At 39.4% G+C, this 21,191-nt stretch overlaps 2 protein-coding genes across 3 annotated transcripts in view; both read left to right on the forward strand.

The window, feature by feature from the left end:
- syt14a (synaptotagmin XIVa) overlaps positions 1-21,191 on the forward strand; it is a 66,608-nt gene that overhangs the window by 13,703 nt on the left and 31,714 nt on the right. For both annotated transcript variants that reach the window (XM_049481538.1, XM_022685067.2), the window contains exons 2-3: positions 6,584-6,733; positions 19,812-20,036. In XM_049481538.1, coding sequence (XP_049337495.1) covers positions 6,584-6,733; positions 19,812-20,036 — 375 coding nt within the window. The remainder of the gene's footprint in view (positions 1-6,583; positions 6,734-19,811; positions 20,037-21,191) is intronic.
- LOC111196040 (uncharacterized) lies at positions 14,568-19,105 on the forward strand. Its single transcript, XM_022685068.2, has one exon. It carries the CDS (start codon positions 16,147-16,149, stop codon positions 17,422-17,424), a length of 1,278 nt encoding a protein of 425 aa, XP_022540789.2. The 5' UTR covers positions 14,568-16,146; the 3' UTR covers positions 17,425-19,105.

Consider the following 21,191-nt stretch of genomic DNA (forward strand, 5'->3'; position numbering starts at 1 on the left):
GATCAGGAGAATCTCTCACTATCTTTAAGAAACTCCTGAAGACAGAGCTCTTCAAAGAGCACCTACTCTCCTAACACCTCTAACTAACTACCTTCTACTACAAGATCAGGAGCGTCTCTCACTATCTTTAATAAGCTCCTGAAGAAAGAGCTCTTCAAAGAGCACTTACTCTCCTAACACCTCTAACTAACTACCTTCTACTACCAGATCAGGAGAATCTCTCACTATCTTTAATAAGCTCCTGAAGAAAGAGCTCTTCAAAGAGCACTTACTCTCCTAACACCTCTAACAAACTAACAACTTCTAACCTCATTTCCTTCTTCTTCTCCTTCACTCCTCTATTCCACTATTTTCCCTTGGCCTCCTTTAGGCTCTGCCAAAAAAAAAAGTCTTGAACTACTATGTCCTCTATTACTAAATGCACATCATTATTTGTAAGTCGCTTTGGATAAAATCATCCACTAAATATAATGTATGGTCATGTAATGTAACTCTTTCTTGACTTTTCTTCTTTATACACTTTTTATTCTGTATCGACTGAATGGATGAGTGCATAAAAAAAGTGTGTAAACAAAAAAGAATTTGATGTTAAACCATAAACATCACGTCAACTTGCTAAATACAAAAGGAAAAATCTAGCACCATTTTAATTTATATTTAGAATAATTAAAGTCAGATTATATTTATTTTCTCCAATCTTTGATACATATCATGCCATGTTAAATCAGTGAGATCTGGAGAAATCTGGTAAATATTATTTTTTAGTATCTGAAATGTATCGCCCAATCACAAGACATCAGTTTTTGTCCAGTATAGTGCAGCCCTAATTCTGACATCCCCTAATACCACAATGCAGCAAAAAGCGCAGAATAAAATTTAGCGCTGCTCCCGGAGGACCCCAGGACAGTTTTCACATTTCCACTGCTATAAATGAAGTTTCTTTCATTCTTTCTTTTATTTCAGTACTTGTTTTTTTTTTTTCTCATTGTTTTTATACAGCTGTCCAGCACAGATTTCTCTCTCTCTCTCTCTCTCTCTCTCTCTCTCTCTCTCTCTCTCTCTCTCTCTCTCTCTCTCTCTCTCTCTCTCTCTCTCTCTCTCTCTCTCTCTCTCTCTCTCTCTCTATCTCTGTACTGTTAGACCAGGTGTGCCAGTTTCTGTGGTCTTTCCTCGTTGACCCATTTTCATGTCCTGACTCAGGCGAGGGTGTTCTTTGTCTGACCCAAATTTACTTTCATGTGACGCACTTCTACAGAGCCACAGGTGAGCCGGGTCCGCGGGTCAGCTATTTATTTATTTATTTATTTTCTTAGCTCTGGGCCATGAGGTAATCAACAGTAACATGTAATCAGCAATCAGATGAGCTATTAAATATGTGACATGCAAAGTTAATTCAGCCAACTGTATTATTATATGTTATATGTACCGAAGAGTGTATTAAAGAATGTATTGAATAGTGTGCAGATGAGTGTATTGATTAGCTTAGTATATGTAAGATTGTACGGATGTGGGTATGGATAAGGGTACGGGCGAGTGTACTTTTAAATGTACTGGTGAACGCACTGGTGAGCGTACTAAAGAGTGTTCTGATTAGTGTATTAAAGAGTGTACGGATGAGCATATGATTGAGTGTATTGGTGAGTGTACTGGCAAACGCATACTGTGTGTGCGTGTACTGGTGAACATATTGGCAAGCGTATTGGTGGGCGTACTGGTGAGTGTACTGGCCAGCATACTGGTGGGCGTATTGGTGAGGGTACCGGAGAGCGTATTAGTGAGTTTATTGGCGAGCGTACTGGTGAGCGTAATGGTAAGTGTATTGGTGGGCGTATTGGTGAGTGTATTGGTGAGGGTACCGGCGAGCGTATTGGTGAGTTTATTGGCGGGCGTACTGGCGAGCGTAATGGTAAGTGTATTGGTGGGCGTATTGGTGAGTGTATTGGTGAGGGTACCGGCGAGCGTATTGGTGAGTTTATTGGCGGGCGTACTGGCGAGCGTAATGGTAAGTGTATTGGTGAGCGTATTGGTGAACGCACTCGTGAGCATACTGTAGAGTGTACTGATTACTGTATTAAAGAGTGTATGGATGAGCATATGATTGAGGGTATTGGCGGGCTTACTGGCAAGCGCATTGCGAGTGTATTGGTGAGTTTATTGGCGAGCATATTGATGAGTTTATTAGTATGCGGATTGGTGAGTTTGTCGGTGAGTGTATTGGTAAGCATATTGGCGAGCGTAATGGTAAGTGTATTGGTGAGCGTATTGGTGAACGCACTCGTGAGCGTACTGTAGAGTGTACTGATTACTGTATTAAATTGGTGAGTTTATTGGCAAGCATATTGATGAGTTTATTAGTATGCGTATTGGTGAGTTTGTCGGTGAGTGTATTGGTAAGCATATTGGCGGGCGTACTGGCGAGCGTATTGCGAGTGTATTGGTGAGTTTATTGGTGGGTGAACTGGCGAGCGTATTAGTGAGTTTATTGGTGGGCGAACTGGCGAGCGTATTGGTGAGTTTATTGGCGAGCATATTGATGAGTTTATTGGTATGCGGATTGGTGAGTTTGTCGGTGAGTGTATTGGTAAGTATATTGGCGGGCGTACTGGCGAGCGTATTGGTAAGTTTGTCAGTAAGTTTATCAGTGAGTGTATTGCTGAGTGTTTTTGAGCATATTGATGACTGTTCTGATTGGTCAGTGTGCTGTGTATTTGAGGGATGATAGGGCTGTGACATGCGCTGCTCTGTATTATAACTCCACTGTTAGACTGTTCTGGATTCAGGAGAAGAGAGACAGTCACACACTGGGAGGTGGAGGAGAGGAGAGACAGATGGAGCTCAGGAAGGAAATTATCATGTCATTGATCAGACTCTCTCTGGCAACAACAACACACACAAATCAATTACTGCTCCACAAATAGCACAGAACGGGGAGTGAGGGGGGGCAGAAGGGGTTTTCATTTATTATATTTGTGTGTGTGTGTGTGTGTGTGTTGTATTAGATATCTGCCTGTCAGATCTGCCTGTCCAGATATACCGTGTTCTGTCAGCTGTATTGAGGTGAGCAATAAAATATAGTTGTTATTATGATATTTAGGTTTGATATTGTACTACGCTTTTCACGTGAGTGTAGGTCATGTTGTTTTGTGTGTTTATTTTATTTCATTTTAGGGACATCGGGGGGCTTTGGCTAAAGCTCACACCCACTGGATATTATATACAGATATACATGATAATTGGATTGATTTTATTGCTATTGGGCTAATGGAAATTAACATAATAATTGGTTATTGATTTTATTAATAATTGAACTGATTGAAAAGGACAGATTGATTGATGATTGATAATTGGACTGATTGGTTTTGGTAGATTCTGGTTTAAAAAGGTATTAAGTGATAAGTAAATTGATTGAAAACAACTAATTTGATTAAAACCTTATTAAAAGGTGTTGAATGATAACTGTACTGATTAAAATGGACTGATTTGATTCATAATTTGTTGATAATTGGACTGATTCGATTAATAGTCGGTTGGTAATAAGACTTATTTGATTGAAAATTGATTATTGGAGTGTTTGAATAGGACCGGTTGATTGATGGTTAATAATTGGAGTGAAAAAAGAACAGATTGATTAATAGTGGATAATGGGACTGAATGGATCAGGTAGATTTTGGTTTATCCTGGCCAATTATTATTATTTTTTGTGTTCACTTATTAAAGAATGGTTGTGCTGTGTATTGTGTGCTGAATAATTTTTATCCGCGTTTAATAATCAGATTTATTTGAAGATCAGCCGTGAGTCACAGGAGTCTTCCACACGCCTGAGTAAAGACAGTCCAGTAGAGGAGGAGATGCTCCCACATCTCCCACAGCTCGGGAAATGTCAGCTGTGTGTGTCCTGCTGTTTGTGGGAGGGTGTCGTGTCTGAGGCGGGGTCAGGGGGGTGGGATTAAAGCGCCACTGAAAGTTCAGTACTGTAATTCTGCTGCTCAGCAAACAGTTCATATCCCCAACTGTGTGAACTGTGTGAGGACTCGGCCTTCAGACTTCAGTCTCACAGTCTTTAAACAATAATTTATTTATTTATTTATTTTTAGCTCTAGTTTTTACCCTGAACTAAATATTCTGTCTATTTGTCTCTATCTTGTCATTTATCTGTCTGTCTGGCTATCTGCTCATCTTCGTCACGCTCTCTCACTCGTGTCGTTGGTTTAATAGCTTAGCTCCGAGCGGAAATGGGTTTAACCTTTGACCTTGTTGGTCTGAGGCTGTGACGGCAGAGAGAGACAGGGAGGATGATGGGATTGCCTCTTAATAATTCACACACTCCAACAAGATGCATGTCCAGCTCTGTTATGGGTTTAACCGAGTGCTAGAGACACACACCATCTGTCTGTCTACATTTGCGTGTGTATTGCGCTCTCTCTTTCTCTCTCTCTCTCTCTCTTTTTCTCTCTCTCTCTCTCTCTCTCTCTCTCTCTCTCTCTCTCTCTCTTTCACTCTCTCTCTGGGTTAGCTAGACATTACATAGCATTAAAGAGCACCCCCTATGTTTCCTGTAGCGTGTTACAATCTATCAGAATGAGTGAGTCAATTATATTACCATTAGAGGACACTAGAGAGGTTACTACAGTCTGTAAGAATGAATGTGTTGATCATATTAACATTATAAGGCATTATAGAGCACCCTCTATGCTTCTTGTAGTTTATAACAGTCTGTCAGAATCAGTATGTGGATCCTATGAACGTTATAGAGCATTATTGAGCACCCCCTGTGATTTCTGTAGTGTGTTACAGTCTATCAGAATGAGTAAATGGATCTTATTAACATTATAAAGCATTATACAGCTCCCCCTACACTTCCTGTAGTGTATTGCAGTCTGTCAGAATCTTATGAACATGACTGTGCATTAAAGATCATCCCCTATGCTTCCTGTAGTGTATTACAGTCTTTTGGAATGAGTATGTGGATCTTATGAACATTATAGAGCATTATAGAGCACCCTCTATGCTTTCTATAGTGTATTACACTCTGTCAGAATGAGTGTGTGAAACTTATTGACATTACTGTGTGTTATAGAGCACCTTCTATGCTTCATGTAGTGTATTACAGTATGTCAAAATTAGTTTGTGGATGTTATAACCATTATACAGCATTATATAGCACCCCTACACTTCCTATAGTGTATTACAGTCTGTCAGAATGAGTGTGTGGATCTTATAAATATTATAAAGCATTTTAAAGCACCCTCTATGCTTTATGTATTGTATTATAGTCTGTCAAAATAAGTGTGTGGATCTTATGAACATTATAGAGAATTTATATAGCATCCCTACACTTCATGTAGTTTACTACAGTCTGTCAGGATTAGTATGTGGAGCTTATAAACATTGCAGTGCATTATAGAGCATCCCCTACACTTTCAGTAGTGTATTATAGTTTTTCAGATATAGTAGGTTGACCATATTAACATTATAGAGCAGCCCCTGTTATTTCTTTAGTGTAGTACAGTCTGTCAGAATGAGTATGTGGATCTTATGAACATTATAAAGCATTATATAGTGCCCCCTATGATTCCTGCAGCGTATTACAGTCTGTCAGAGTGAGTGTGTGGATCTTATAAATATTATAAAGCATTTTAAAGCACCCTCTATGCTTTATGTATTGTATTATAGTCTGTCAAAATAAGTATGTGGATCTTATAAACATTGCAGTGCATTATAGAGCATCCCCTACACTCTCAGTAGTGTATTACAGTTTGTCAGATATAGTATGTAGACCATATTAACATTATAGAGCAGCCCCTGTTATTTCTTTAGTGTATTACAGTCTGTAATGAATGTCTGTCAGAATGAGTATGTGGATCTTATGAACATTATAGAGCATTATAAAGCGCCCTCTGTGATTTCTGTAGTATATTACAGTCTGTCAGAATGCGCCTGTGGATCTTATGAGCATTTACTGTGCATTATAGAGCTCCCCCTATACTTCATATAGTATATTACAATCTGTCAGAATTAGTGTGTGGATCTTCCTGCAATGTATTACAGTCTGTAATAATGTGTGTAGATCTTATGAACATTATAGTGTATTATATAGTGCCCCCTATTCTTTACGTAGTGTATTATGGTCTGTCAAAAAGAGTGTGTTGATCTTATGAACATTATAGAGCATTATAGAGCTCCCCCTATGCTTCATGTAGTATATTACAGCCTGTCAGATGAATGTGAATGAGTGGATCGTATTACCTTCATGATGCATTATAGAGCATCACAGTTTCTTACTGATTGATGAATGACTGTGTTATTCTTCAGCGTCTGTTGTTCGTTGTGTTTATTAGAAGGGAAGTGTGTCTCAGTCTGATGTGGAGTTCGTTCCGTCAGGCATGGCGAATATGATTCAGTTACTGAGATACGGTTTGGCTCGCTCTGTCCAGCTCTGATTCCAGAGACCAGAAAATTTAATTTGCCCTTTCTTATCTCAATGTTGCTGTCATTGTAGCTGTTATAGATTGTCCTGGCATGCATTGCTGAACTATATTGAATTATTCGATCTCTCTCTCTCTCTCTCTCTCTCTCTCTCCAGTTTCTCCTGAAGCTCTGGGGTTCCTCTCTGCTGTCGGGGTTTTTGCCTTTCTTATGATCCTCATTTTCCTGTACCTCAATAACAAGCTATCACTCGAGAACGCTGCTCCACGACCACACGACCACTACAGGAAGAGCAAGGAACTGCCAGGTGAGGGAGTACGAGTCTACAAACCACCTACCTTTCTTCTTACAGCATCCAAATACTTTACTGACCCCACCTGTCCTGTCATCTTTCCTTAAGCCTGTTTACACCTGGTATTAACTTTTAACCAGATCCTGTTCACACTTATCATTAAAGGGGACATATTATTATATTTCTTTTTACACTAATTAGAAAACACAAACAAGCTAGTTCATGCTTATCTGCGATAGAAGCACTAGACTCATTATTTGAAAGTAGTTGTCACGGACAGTAGTTATAGATTCTTCTCTCAGACAAAGTCTGCTTGCTAATTCTGCTTTGTACTGTCCAAAATTCTCAACCAAAATGAGAGAAATGGCAGACCTTTAACTAATCTAATGGGTGGGGCTCTGGTGTGGGTTGAAGAGTTAGGGGTGATGCAAGGGTGGTTTTATACATGCCCATGTTTTGTATATAACCCATAGACCTGTTCTAACTTGTGCAAAAAAAAAGGTCAAATATGTCCCTTAAAAAAAAAAAAACATAGTTCTATACAAACTGACTTCAGTACACACAAGAATCCACACTCATTTATTTTCATTTTTTACTGATTAAGAGAGACTTTCTGTTCAATATTTGCTGTTTCAAACCTCCCCATGTCTTCCCAGCAGAGACACTTGCTCTGAATAACTGATGTACATCACTCACTGCCCTCAGTACAGCAGATTACTGCTCAAGTTTTCCAATAAATAAATAAATAAAAGAATAAATAAGTGCATTTCAGTTCATAGAACTGTCAATTAGAGCTAGACAGCAATTAAATAACATTATTGTATAGTATAGTATAGTATCGTACAGCATCACTATGCTTATTACTATCTTACACCCAGTCCACAGCCACATTTTTTTTACGCCTTGCACCTACATCGTTTAAATATCAATGGTGTGTTTAGGTACATTTCTGGTCTATTGCTATCTTGGCAGCGGAACACACAGGTGCACCACTGACTGTTTAAAACCCTGACTACAGTCAACAGTAAGATGTTCATTGCTATCTTGGCAACACAGTCGTGCTGCACGTGCACAATGCATGTCGACCCCCACTCATTACGCACACAAAAGAACACACAGCAGTGCACAAACCCAACTTTTATTTAATTTAATGCCAGTGAAACATATCTATTAATATTTAAAAAACCCACCAGAGACCCCAACAATCTCTGCAACCTTTTTCCACGCTGTGTTACACTGATCAGTGTTCCTTTAAATCGGCAGAGATTTAACTTAAAGGACAGGGAAGCCTGAAACTTCTCTGGAATGCTTCTCTGAAATGCTAGAAAGCGGAACGAAAATGTCTTCATACACTGCACTGAGGACGCGTATGGGGCAAACACTTGCTCTCTGATTGGATAGACACATCACATTGGATGGTTTCATTTGCATAAATTTTACTTCGGCTCAACTTTTCATCGCATCACATCGCATCCCCCTGACTCGACGCATCAGACCTGACGCTTCCCATTGAAAATGAATGGGACGCATCGCTGTGCGTTGTTGCGACTCATCAGTGTAAATGCAGCGTAAGTCAAGCTACATGGTGCGTGGTTCGCCTATAGATCACTAAAATAGCACTTAGAAATACATTTTTTCGGTACCACTTTAAAATAAGACTACCTTTTATAAATGGATATGGTTATTAATTAGGTTGTAAATGCCTTAAATATCATTAATAATCAGTTATAACCCATACGTAGAAATGTACGTAGACCTGTTGTTTGCCAAATAGTGAACCCACAGCCATCTATATTGCTGCCCTTTCTACGTATGTGTTGTAACCATAGACTGTGTATAGCTGGAGAGAGCATCGCCTCTCAAAAGTGAAGCCACCACAGGTCGGGCGCCCCCTGCTGTTCGGTTTCAGAAAGCTGTGTAACCCCACCAATCCCCATAGGTTTCAATGGCAAAACAGACAAATTTCAATCACGTTTTTTTCTAATATACTGTAATTCTACCTCCATTATTTAAATGCAGCAGCTAGTGTAACCTCTGCTTATATTGTAAATTTTTATATCCCCACAGAATTTGTTTTTTTTTTAAACGTTATTCAGCTCTATTCAAAAAAGGTGTGGTTATTGTAAAAGGGCTGGTTATGGGCGGGACCAATAACAGACCGTCAGCTCCACTCTACTTCGCTCTGCAGCCTGTGACTGTGAGGCAGCCCTCAGGGGCGGAGTTATTTAAATGAGTAGGCTACTCTCCACAGTCTTTCTCCCTCCTCTGGTCTCTACTGCGCAGACTCGGGTTTCAGGATCGCCAACATGGCGGAAGATTTTGGCTTCATTTTCATTGAATGAATGGGAAAGGCGACACGGCGTCCATCTTTTTTTACAGTCTCTGGTTATAACTGATTATTAATGATTTTTAAGGCATTTACAACTTAATTAGTAACCATTTAATAAACTAATTGTAGACCATTTATAAACCCTTTATAAAGGTAGTCTTATTTTAAAGTGGTACCATTTTTTACATACAGTTTCCAGATGAATTGCACGCATTAACATGTACGTTTTGAATTATATTTCTAATTTTTAGAAAACTTTATTTTAGTATAAAGAATATCATTTTTAGCCATACTGTCAGTTCTATTAAACTTTACTGAAAACTCAAGACCACACACACACAAACACACACACACACACACACACACACACACACACAGAAATAGTAGAGCTCCTCGGGGTAGTGCCTACACACACTTGTACAGAGACTCATTTACATCATTACATCTGGGTAGCACAGTGTGTGGGTGCAGTCATTTGGGCCAGTTAGCGGCTCTTGTGGAACAGACAGTGCGGGACAGGACAGGGCGGGGGCAAACCTATCTAGTTCAGCCAATTAACCTGTCAATCACAGGGCCTCTCGGGGTTGTTTAGTGGGAACTGATACCTCCATCCAGTGCAAACACCAAGTTTGAATGGAGGCGCATCATATAACACTCCAGCGTGAAATCTGAAATGCATCTTTCTCTCTCACACACACACACAACTACACACACAAGTACACACACACACTCACACAGAGAGTGGTCCCCACACACATACTGTTTCACACCGCCTGGCCCACATTCACTTAGAAACACCTACATAAACCCTGCAGACAGGTCGCAGCAGCTCTTCACTGCCCACACACACACCGTTACATAACTATACATAGCATAAGCATTAGCATTGCATAACGCTAACTTCATTTCCATGCGTCCAATCATCATTTAAACATGGCCAGTAATCTTAATAAGGTGAAACTCAAGGTGAAACACAGCTGCTAGACAGTTTGTGTCCTACTTTACCCAAACATGCATATTTGAACCCAGGCCAGAGTGACTGGGTGATGTAATCACTGTATGTCCACTGGTTGCCGCTTGTATAATCTTCATTGACCGAATGAACTGGCTCTAGAGTAACTGTGGGCAAAAAGTTCACCATGCCCACTGCCAAACATGGGCTAAACTGGTTTACAGCCCTCCAGGGCTTTGGAGCATTGGTTAATTTTGGGAGAGCATTGCTATCTTGGCAATACAGTCCCCCAACTTTTGCATTAACAGAATATAATCAGAATGAACAGAGCACAAAATAATTAGTGGTGTCAGCTAATTAGGAAAACAATATTCTGTGATAATCTGTGATTAATCGCACTTGTTCTTCTTATATTTATATTAGCAGTGTCAATGAAAATACTAGTATATACGCTTGTATGTTAGAGGGAAGGTAAAAGCAAAGTGGGATGCTGGTATAAAGAATGCATGATATTGCGAAATCACACTTTGCAATAAAACAAATGTGGGCAAGTGGCAAAAAGTTATCCAAAAGCAGTGTGTAAGACTGGTGAAGGAGAAAATGCCAAGATGCATGAAAACTATGATTGAAAACCAGGGTTATTCCACCAAATATAGATTTTTGACCCCTAAAATTTTGTGAATATGAACTTGTTTTCTTTGCATTATTTGAGGTCCAAAAGCTCTGCATCTTTTTTTTTGTTGTTGTTATTTCAGCCATTTCTCATTTTCTGCCAATAAATGCTTTAAATGACAATATTTTTATTTGGAATTTGAGAGAAATGTTGTCTGTAGTTTATATAATAAAAGAACAATCTTCATTTTACTCAAATGTATACCTATAAATAGCAAAGTGAGCAAGGGTGTCACCATGTTTCTCTTCTATCGGGGAAGCTGGGGGAAGCACCTAAATAAACTAAACTGTAATTCTTTAAAGGTCACCTTCCGCGAAAATCCGATTTTTCTTGTTTTTTGTGGAATACAGTAGGTCTCTCCGAGTTGAATGTGTACACCTGCACATTAAACTGTTTTGCAGCCCCCATTGTCTGCAGGAGCTAAGCAAAGAAATCCCCCCTCCCCCCCTCCGAAAAACGGGTGAATTTTGAATTATCTTTCTGCCTACGTAGGCAGAAACTCACAGACCAGCCCACCTTGGCTCGAGAAACTCCCAGAGGCGGAGCTGAAGCGACGCAACATCACCGCTCATCAGTTAGGAGGTGGGAGGCAGTGAGCGGCAGAGCGGTGGAGGGGCGTCCAGTGCTCCTAGCCAATCAGAGGAGAGATATTTGCATGCTGTTTGCATGTATGAATATTCATGAGCAAAGCTGGAATCCGGTCATTTTGGACACACCCCTAAAACAGTCCATTAAAAAAGAGCTATACAGAGACACCTGAGCACTTTTTTTTTTACAAAAACGGCTCACATGTCATTCATTCATACTAGAGACCACAACTAGACATTTTAAAATGAAAGAAAAAACGACGGAAGGTGACCTTTAAAAAAACAAAAAAAAAACATTTTCTTTCAAAGTCAGCGCTGGATATTAATCTACACATTAATTTCTCTCCTAAAAACTTTTATTTTATTTATTTTGAAGTAAAGTGCTTCTGTTTATTTACAGTAAGCTTAGGTTTCCCATATTTTGTCTAAGGGTGAGTTCAGTGTAGTTTCTCCAGCATTAAGGCTGGGAGGAGCAGCATTAACATTAGCTAAATGTATTGCTAAAAAAAAAAGATATTGCTAAACTGAGGAACCCTGCGTGTTTCGGTAACCGAGCTTTACTACTCTTATTAGGCGCTCTAAAGTATTTGGGGAAAATTAAGGAATTTTAAGTGCGCTTCATAGTCCAAAAAAAAAAATGAAAAATATGGTAAATAAAGTGAAATATAAATTGTTGCTTTAAATTGCAACAAAGATGTAAAGGTGAATTAACAGCAAGAGAGTTAAATCACATTCCTTAAAACCTTGTGAATAAACTCTGAAATACTACTCTACCCCTCTAAATACTCTACTCTACCTCTAGATATATCAGATTTCTGAACTTCAGATTTGCTGTAAACCGTATTTTTCACACTGTAAGGTAAATATATAACTTGAAATGGAGTAGCAATAGCATTACCGCCACTTACCGCTTTTTCTCTGTTCAGAGGTGAGTATTATCAGCTTGTAGCCTGCTGCTAACCCCAGCTAGCACTGCTGGAGTAGCATTAGCATTAGTCGCTAATCGTGCTAGCTCTTTCGTCGTCTAGAGGGGAGTATATTGGACTGTAGCCTGCGGATTTACCGTGTTAAAACAAGCTACATGGGACAAGCACTTTACTTACCTAAAAATAAATAAATTAGGAGAGAAATCTGTGTAGATTAACATCCACTTAGCCTAGCTTAACTTTGTTAGCACCCATCTCCCACCACCCAGCAGTATGACCTGCTGAATTAGAAAATCCTTATAGTGTTTATTAAAATGCGCCTTATAATCCAGTGAACTTTATGTATGAAAATAGACCAGAAAATAGACGTTCATTGATAGTGAGCCTTATAATCTGGTGTACCTTATAGTGTGAAAAATACGTTAGTCTTGGACATGTTCTGTAGAGAAATCCAGAGCTCTAGAAGGTGAATGGCGGTGCTTTATAATGAACTCTGGCTCGGGTGAGGAGCGCGGTCTATTCACGGATTTGTGGCTGATGAGATCAAGCGGTCACGCTGCTGATATTGCTGTGATTACTCTCTGTATGGTTTGAGGCTTAAATCTGATTTACTTTTCAGCTTCAGCTGATTGGATTTGCGCTTCAGGACAAGCTGAGGCATTTGCTTAAACACAGCTGTGTCGGTACACGTGTGGTTGGTGAGATTAGCACCTGCACCTGCTAAATACTGCGTCTTTCGTACACATCTGTGCTTCATCTTTGTATCACCATTACAAACATTGATGATTGTCTCCTTATGGACAGGCTGTATATTTTAGACATTTATTACATTTATTAGACCAAATACTGTGCTATATCTCCTGAAAAATATTATAACATGAAAAAATCCCGGAAAGGATAATAATAGGAGCTAGATATATAGAAACATGCAAAATGAATGTGCTAATTCTCTTATATAATCGTGGGTGTGTTTTGGGCATAGCGTGAAATAAACCAATCAGTGTGTCCATTGTCATTCCCTTTAAGAGGCAGGTGAGCTCTGACTTTGGCGCGTTCATATCTTAACAGCGTGGTGCTTTTGTGTGTCTCAGCAGAGGATACTGACCTATTTAAGGTCATTTAAGCTCATTTAAGGGAACAGCAGTGTTATTTTATTCTTTATTCTGTACATTGTTGAGTTTAAGTCAGGTTTGTGCTTTGTGTGTGTGTGTGTGTGTGTGTGTGTGTGTGTGTGTGTTAAATGAGCGAGGGTGTACGAGCGCTGGGAGCACCTATAGGTATGGACTGTGGATGACTGACTGTTGTCTAGGTTTATTTTAGTCAGTGGAGTACCAGTGGATCCACCGCCAAAATATCAACACTTCAGATATTTACCTGAACTTTCAGAACACCATGCATATCAGGGAAGATTTGTTCCTAAACGTTGACGCTATTTTAACAGCGCAGATCACAAGGCGTGAAAATAGAAAAGAGACAATAAACATGAACGTGAGGCAATTTTCTGTTTTCTAGAATGGCTGGAAATCTGATGTGCTAAAATGCTAGCTGTAAAAACATACTATAGAATCTACGCAGTAAATTTGAAGCAACAATTTGTATTTACTTTATTTTGATAGACATCACCCTATATTGTGAGCTATATGTATATGGGACACATTTAAATGCCAGTTACTTTGTTACAGTCACACATTGCAGTAAAGACAATTGTAACTAGGGGTGGGCAATATTATATCGTATATAATATATCGTGACACAGAAATATCATGATATTAAAAATCCATATCGTGAAAATAGGGCTGTTCTGTCTTAAAAGTAGCCCATTATTTACTGTGAAGCTTTAGGTGTATTTATTGTATAATTGTTTTAGTTTGCAGTTTATATGCATGAACTAAATATTCTGCAATATTTTTTGCTGCATTATATTATTTTATGCTATATTATTTATTTTGCCACGTTATGATTATACTGTTATACTATTATACTACATTCCTGAAATTAATGAACTATTTTTCTGTTTTCCTATTTTGCCAAGTATATCGTCATCGCAAAAATACCCTGAAATATCATGATATTATTTTAGAGCCATATTGCCCACCCCTAATTGTAACTTGCTCTAATAACCTACAATACTGTGGCCAGGCTAAACTCAAAGAGCTGAACTTCTAACTTCTAAAGATCTAAGACTTTCCTATGTTTCTTTTTTCTCTTAAATTTTGTTTACAGTTGGGTCTAAATCTGTGCTTGTGAGTTTCTTCTTTGCTGAGATAAACCATCCATCAGTCACAGGAGTGGCATATCAACATGCTGATTAGACACAGTCATCATTATACAGGTGTATATTTATATATATTATAAAATATTACTGAATGCCCAAGAGAAGGTAGCCCTTGTAGGCAAGAATACCCACTGTTATTAATATACATTTAAAATGAAAAAATTCTCTTAAAGAACAAGTGATGAACACTTGTTTTAAAACAAAAATAACACAAGACTGCTTTTCACACTACCACTGTCCCTCACTAAGCAACTGATTCCCTGGAATCAATTGCTATTTGCAGTTAGTAACTGTAATTAGGATACTTATATGGGTGGCACGGTGGCTTAGTGGTTAGCACGTTCGCCTCCCAGCACTGGGGTCTTGGGTTCAAGTCCCTATCTGGGTGGAGTTTCCATGTTCTCCCCGTGTCTGCGTGGGTTTCCTCCGGGGACTCCGGTGTCCTCCCACAGTCCAAAAACATGGAGATCAGGTAAAATTGGATACTCTAAATTGTCCAGAGAAATTGATTACTCTACATTGATCTGGTGTGTATGTGTAAGTGTGTGGTATGTATGTAGGTTTGTGTGTGTGTAAGTGTGTGTGTAAATGTATGTATGAGTGTGCCCAGATATGGATTGGCACTCTGTCCTGGGTAATTGCTGTAGTGCCCTATGCAGTCCTCCAGGTTGACGGTGGTTTCCGGTTGAGAGTACACTGTGCGCTATTGGCTGCTGCTTCTCACCGGTGTGTGGATGAGTGTTAATGTGTAATGTGCTTGTGTGTAAAACGTGTTCATTGTAAAGCATCCTTTAGTTTCTAGAAAGGCGCTATATAAGTTGAAATTCATTCATTTACAGCAATATTTTGCATTTAATTAACACGGTACTTTACTGTTAGTTTATATACATTGTAACAAGTTAATGTAAATCCTATCATCTATACGCTTGTAATATTAATGGCTTTGTGTTAGCAGGTCATAAACTGCTATTTTATTTATTTATTAATGAAGCATTGGCTTTGTGTGGTTTGTATTATGTAACAGAGTGTGTTGTGTCTTTTATTTGTAATACCTAATGCTTAGTGACTCTTCACTCTCGACGGGAAACCCTAATTAAATGAAGCTTCCGGATCCGTCCTGTGCAGCGCCTTGCCAATAAAGGAAGTCCCAGACGCTACTCGAGCTTTTCATCCTGCCAAAAGAGAATCCTGCTGTCCCTTTGCCCTTTGGCTCTGGACAACATCCAGTCCTGCATGCTGCCAAAGTAACAGGACTACCCAGGGGGACAAGCCATTTCCTGTGGTTAGCATGGACCTTTACAAGACAATGAGTGCCTGATGATCGTATCTGTTGCAGCCTGAAATATCTCACGCTGTTTATCGCTGATAAAGGACTGAAATGAGGCTGGGATTTCTGATTCTGAATGATGCATCAACTGGAGACCTCAGAATTCTTCTGTGAAGGTTCTTGCCGTCATTGGTGAGATTGTAACCAAACACTTACAGAGGATATGTATCCCCTGTGTCCAAACTATTGGTACCTTCTGAACTAGGAGCTTGCATTATTACTATAAACTAATGTACGATAAGTGAAGTAACTGCTAGATTCCAATGAGAAGGTTTTAGGAAGGAATAGACCAACATAACTAGAAAGTCATACAATTTGTAATGTAACACAACAAAAGTAACTAGCTCATCGTACAGAAAATGGCATTTTTCCGAAGCTTCCAGACCAGCATTCCTTCCATGTCCTACCTCTTAAGCTCTGTGTCCGAAACAATGGACGATATCGCGTCCGCTTTGGGTGACGTCACGTTTACAGTCAGTGGAGAGATCGCTGAGCATGTCAACACCATCATCCACAAAGTTCAGGCTGAGGAAATGGAGAGACTCCGCAAGAAAGAGGCAGCAGAAAAGGAGGCAGCAGCCCTGGAGAGGGAGACCCACCTCAGAAACGCTGAATTACAGCCCCAGGCTTCGATCAACCAAGCACAGGATCCAAACGCCAACCTGGGTACTTCTGAAATAGAGCCCCAGACTTTATCCAACTTACCAAAGAATTCATTGATTTGTCAGGATGAGGCTGAAATCCAGACTCCAGACCAAGATTTGACTGGTCAACCCCTAGAAGTAGAAGCCCAAGCAGAAAACTGGAATCTGGAAACTGCCAAAATCCAGCCAGAGGCTTTGATTTCTCAACACAGAAGCATAGAAATCTCAAAGGACGAGGCTGAAATTTCTGCTCAAGGTTTGTCTAGTAAACCTATATATGTTGAAGCAGAGACCTGGATGGAAACCGCTGAAATCCAGCCAAAGTCTTCATTTTCACAATACAGAAACTTGGAGATCTCACTCGACGAGACTCAAATTCCTCCTCAAGCATCGTCTGGTCAACCCCTACAAGCAGAAACAGAAACCTGGTTGGAAACTGATGAAACCCAGCCAGAGCTTTTGTCTGCTCAATGCCAAAACATGGAAACCCTTCTGGACGTAGCCGAAACCCAGCCTCAGGCTTTGTCAAGCCAACCAAGAGATTCAGAAACCTTCTTAAGCAAGTTTGAAACCCAGCCCTGGGCTCCTTCCAGTCCAGCTGAGGACTTTGTACCATACCTGTACAAGCCAGTACCAAAGCCTCAGGTTTCTCCAAGCCTCTCCCAGGACCCTGAGGCCTACACCACAGACTATTTTACAGGTTCTGCTCCTTCTACAGAAACCTTTTCTACTGGCAGTGACCTCTCCCAACCGGCTGACACCACTCTGAGGCGGAACCAACAGCACAGCAAATCGATTCTGAAACCAAGAGGTCAGAACGGATCCACTAAAGTAAAACCCAGAGATTCGCAGAAGAGCCAGAGGAGTGTTCTTGAGAGGGTGAAGTGCTCCATCTCTTTTGCTGGAAGGTTCTCTGAGAGGAGAAGTAAGCGAGAGAGAAACAGAAGGAGCGGTAAAGGTGAGGCGATGAAAGCGTTGAAGTTTTCCATCTGATTTCCTTCTGCACTAATGGATAAATGGGTGGTCTTTCTTCCAGTGTGGCTCGAACCTTGGGCTGCAACTTTGTGTGGTTTTCCTTAATTGAAGCTTCTTGGGCTCTTGAGGTTTCCATCATCTTACCTGTCAGCTGTTTTTGAAGGTTCTTGAAGGTTCTACTTTATCTTGGTAATCTTTTGAAATGTGGTGCAGTCAACTTTGTTCTTAACTCTACTGGATGACTCTTCTTTTTCTTGTTTAAAAAACGACTTTGTAAGGTTTTTGGGTTCTTCAACTTGCTGACTTGCATGGTCCTGCAACCACCACCCTACTCGTGCATGTTTTTCCATTATGCATGCATCCCTCACTCCTCCCTGCTGTAGTCTCATTAGCATGCTAGAACACGCAACAACTTGAATATGATAGTCATTTATTTTGATGATGAGAAATATCATATTCTGAGCTCAGTATTATGAACCAAATTTAGGGCTTAGTTTATCGTCACACTTTTGTTTAACTTGGTGTGAAGCAGTGGATAACACCACCACCTGCCAGTGAGCTAACCACCACATTGTGTGGGAGACTAGGTCACTGAACGCTGTGCTACACCAATATGAGTTCTTGGGCTAGACTCCTAACACTTCATTGGCTTACTTCTGTAATTTGTATAACTTTGGAAGGGGCTCTGAATAGGAACATCAGCTAAATGCTATGAATGTAAAATGTAAAAGTAAAACTTTTTTTACTGAACTGTTCCTTCAATCACTTAAACCCTAAAATGGAAACAGTACTTTATTGAAAAATTAATTTTAAAAATTCTATGTAAAGCTACAGTACTACAGTAATCCTGGCAGCAGATTGTCCAGTTTATCATAATTTTCACAGTTCCTTACCATTCATTAAAAAGAAAAAGTAGTAGTTTTATTTAGTACTGTAAATTGGATCCATCTATTCTCTTAGAATTTTAATGACCAAACATTAACAGATGATTTCCTCATGGCACTGTTCTGCGTACTGTATTTTTCGCACACTTAAAATCCTTAATTTTTTCAAAAAAATCATCAAGGCGCCTTAAGTAAGAATTGTATCAATCAGGTATTAAGGAGCAGTAAAGCCACTCTGCTGAAGTAGAGCAAGAGTAAGAGTTATGCAAGAGTATCAGTTTAGTTTTCCAGCAGCATTGGCTTTATCTGCTAACCTTGCTGAGCGTTAGCTCTTTGCCAATTATCAGACTGTAACCTGCATGTTTACCGTGTTAAAACAAGCTACATGATACGAACCTTTATAAGGGCCGTTAGCTAATATCAATGGGGCTTACTGGAACACTAAGGGTTTCTCAGTGTAGCGCTGTCAGGCGGCATTAGCCACTAATGCTAATTCTCCAGCTTTAGTGGAAATCTGTACATCTAAGCTTACTGTAAATAAACGAAAGAGCTTTTCTCACACAAAATAAACAGCTTTTAAGAGAGAAATGCTGTAGATTAATATCCAGCACTCGTTTGAGTTGTCTGACTCATCTTGTTTACATAGCCTAGCTTAGCTTTACAGGTCTCGAACCTGCTGAAGGAAAACATGGCGACACCACTGTTCCTACTACTAGATCCTAGTTACTTATGTTGCCTAAAATGCGCCTTATAATCCTGTGCGCCATTTGTATAAAAATAGACCAGAAAATAGACGTTTATTGATAGTGCGCCTTATAATCCAGTGCGCCTTATAGTGCAAAATATATGGTAAGTAGCAGCAGAGAAAGGGGTAACGTGCTCTTACAGGCTTCAACACTGAAGGTGAGGCCAGGCAGTCAACCGTTAAATAAGATATACACCTGATAGTAGATCTACTAATAGAGAAGGCACCCCAGAGGAAATGACTACACATAGAAGGTGAGCGTCAGTGACCGGAAGACACCCCCAATATGCAAATATACATATAATGCCAGAAGCCAATGATAAATGTGTTTTACTCATTAAGGCTATGTGCCCAAACATAAATTTTAGTAATTCAGTAAAGGGCTTTTTTTTGTAAGAGAGGGGCATCTGATATCATCAATTTACAGTAATACTATGAATAAAGCATTGATAATCATAGTATTACTGTATTTATCAAAAAACAGTATTTTATTTTATTTATATATATTTTTTTTTCAGTATATTTTTGCAGTGCAGGGTTACATAGTAGGACATGTTACATATTATGTAAATCTCATTAGTAATGAAATGTGGGCCTCCATACAGAGGTTAACGAGGAGCTAAGAGACCTGGATGCTGTTGTGATGCTTCTGTGACATGATCACTGATCTCTGCTTCCCTCTAGTGTCCACTGCAGAGTCTTACATTGCTTATTTCTCTCTGTGTCTCTCTCTCTCTCTCTCCCTCTCTCTCTCTCTCTCTCTCTCTCTCTCTCAGATAAAGGTTATGGGGAGACTGATTTTCAGGCTTCTTCATCAGACAGTGATGATGAGGTGATGGGTCAGTATCAGGAGGCTGTGACCCGCTCACAGGGTCTCCGCGGTGGCTGCACAGGGGCCAGCATCCGCCACCACAAGGGCTACGGCTGGGACACTCGGCAGAAATACTGCCCCCTGGCGGCGGAGTACGACGGCTACAGCAGTGAGGCCTCAGCAGAAGATGGTGAGTAGATGCATCACAGTTGTGGAATGTTTTTCTTTTTATTTTATTTATTTATACACAAACCAGCTTTTCCATGTAAGTTAAAAGCCATATTTTATTAGTTTTTTTTTGAGGAAGTACACATACATATGCTTTTACCAACATAGAAAAATAAGGTACATTGGCAAAAATCAGCCATTCCTGCTACGAAAAATACATGTCTTAAACCATATGGTACATATATAAAGCTCTGACAAAAAAATCTGAATCATTTTCTCTGATTTTGCTATTTATAGGTATATGTTTGAATAAAATGAACATTATTGTTTTATTCTATAAACTACAGAAAAACATTTCTACCAAATTACAAAAAAAAAATATTGCAATTTATTTGCAGAAAATGAGAAATGGCTGAAATAAAAAAAGATGCAGAGCTTTCAGACCTCAAATAATGCAAAGAAAGTTTTAAGAGTTTAGAAATCAATATTTGGATGAGTAACCCTGTTTTTTAATCGCAGTTTTATGCATCTTGGCTTGTTCTCCTCCACCAGTCTTACACACTGCTTTTGGATAACTTTATGCCTGCACTCCTGGTGCAAAAATTCAAGCAGTTCAGTTTGGTTTGATGGCTTGTGATCATCCATCTCCCTATTGGTTATATTCCAGAGGTTTTGAATTTGGTAAAATTGAATAAACTCATAATTTTTAAGTGGTCTCTTATTTTTTTCCGGAGCTGTATACATTTTTCTGCCCCAGAATTGATATACAGCACAGTGCAGAGGTTTTAAGTACCTAAGCACTTTATTGGGGAGCTGTCAACTTGCGGTTTCTGAGGCTGGTAACTCTGATTAACATATCCTGTGCAACAGAGGAAACTCTTGCTCTTCCTTTCCTGAGGCAGTCCTGATAAGAGCCAGTTTCATCTAACGTTTTTGATGATCTTTGCGACTGACGTTGAGGATACTTTCAAAATTATAGATTTTTGATTAAATGACCTTCATTTTTTACAGTCATCCATATTTTTAATTAGTTGAGTATTTCTTGCTTCTCATTATATGTATTAGAACATTACTCAAATAGAGCTGTTCACTGTATACCTGTAACTCTACCTCTTCACAACTTTATAACTGATGCTCTCAAACACTTTATTAAGAGACAAGAAATTCAAGTAATTTA

The sequence above is a fragment of the Astyanax mexicanus genome, chromosome 7, assembly GCF_023375975.1.
Source record: "Astyanax mexicanus isolate ESR-SI-001 chromosome 7, AstMex3_surface, whole genome shotgun sequence".
NCBI classification, from domain to species: domain Eukaryota; kingdom Metazoa; phylum Chordata; class Actinopteri; order Characiformes; family Acestrorhamphidae; genus Astyanax; species Astyanax mexicanus.

Coding starts and splice junctions, on each gene's coding strand:
- LOC111196040 (XM_022685068.2), top strand. CDS start 16,147: ATGGCATTTTTCCGAAGCTTCCAGACCAGCATTCCTTCCATGTCCTAC.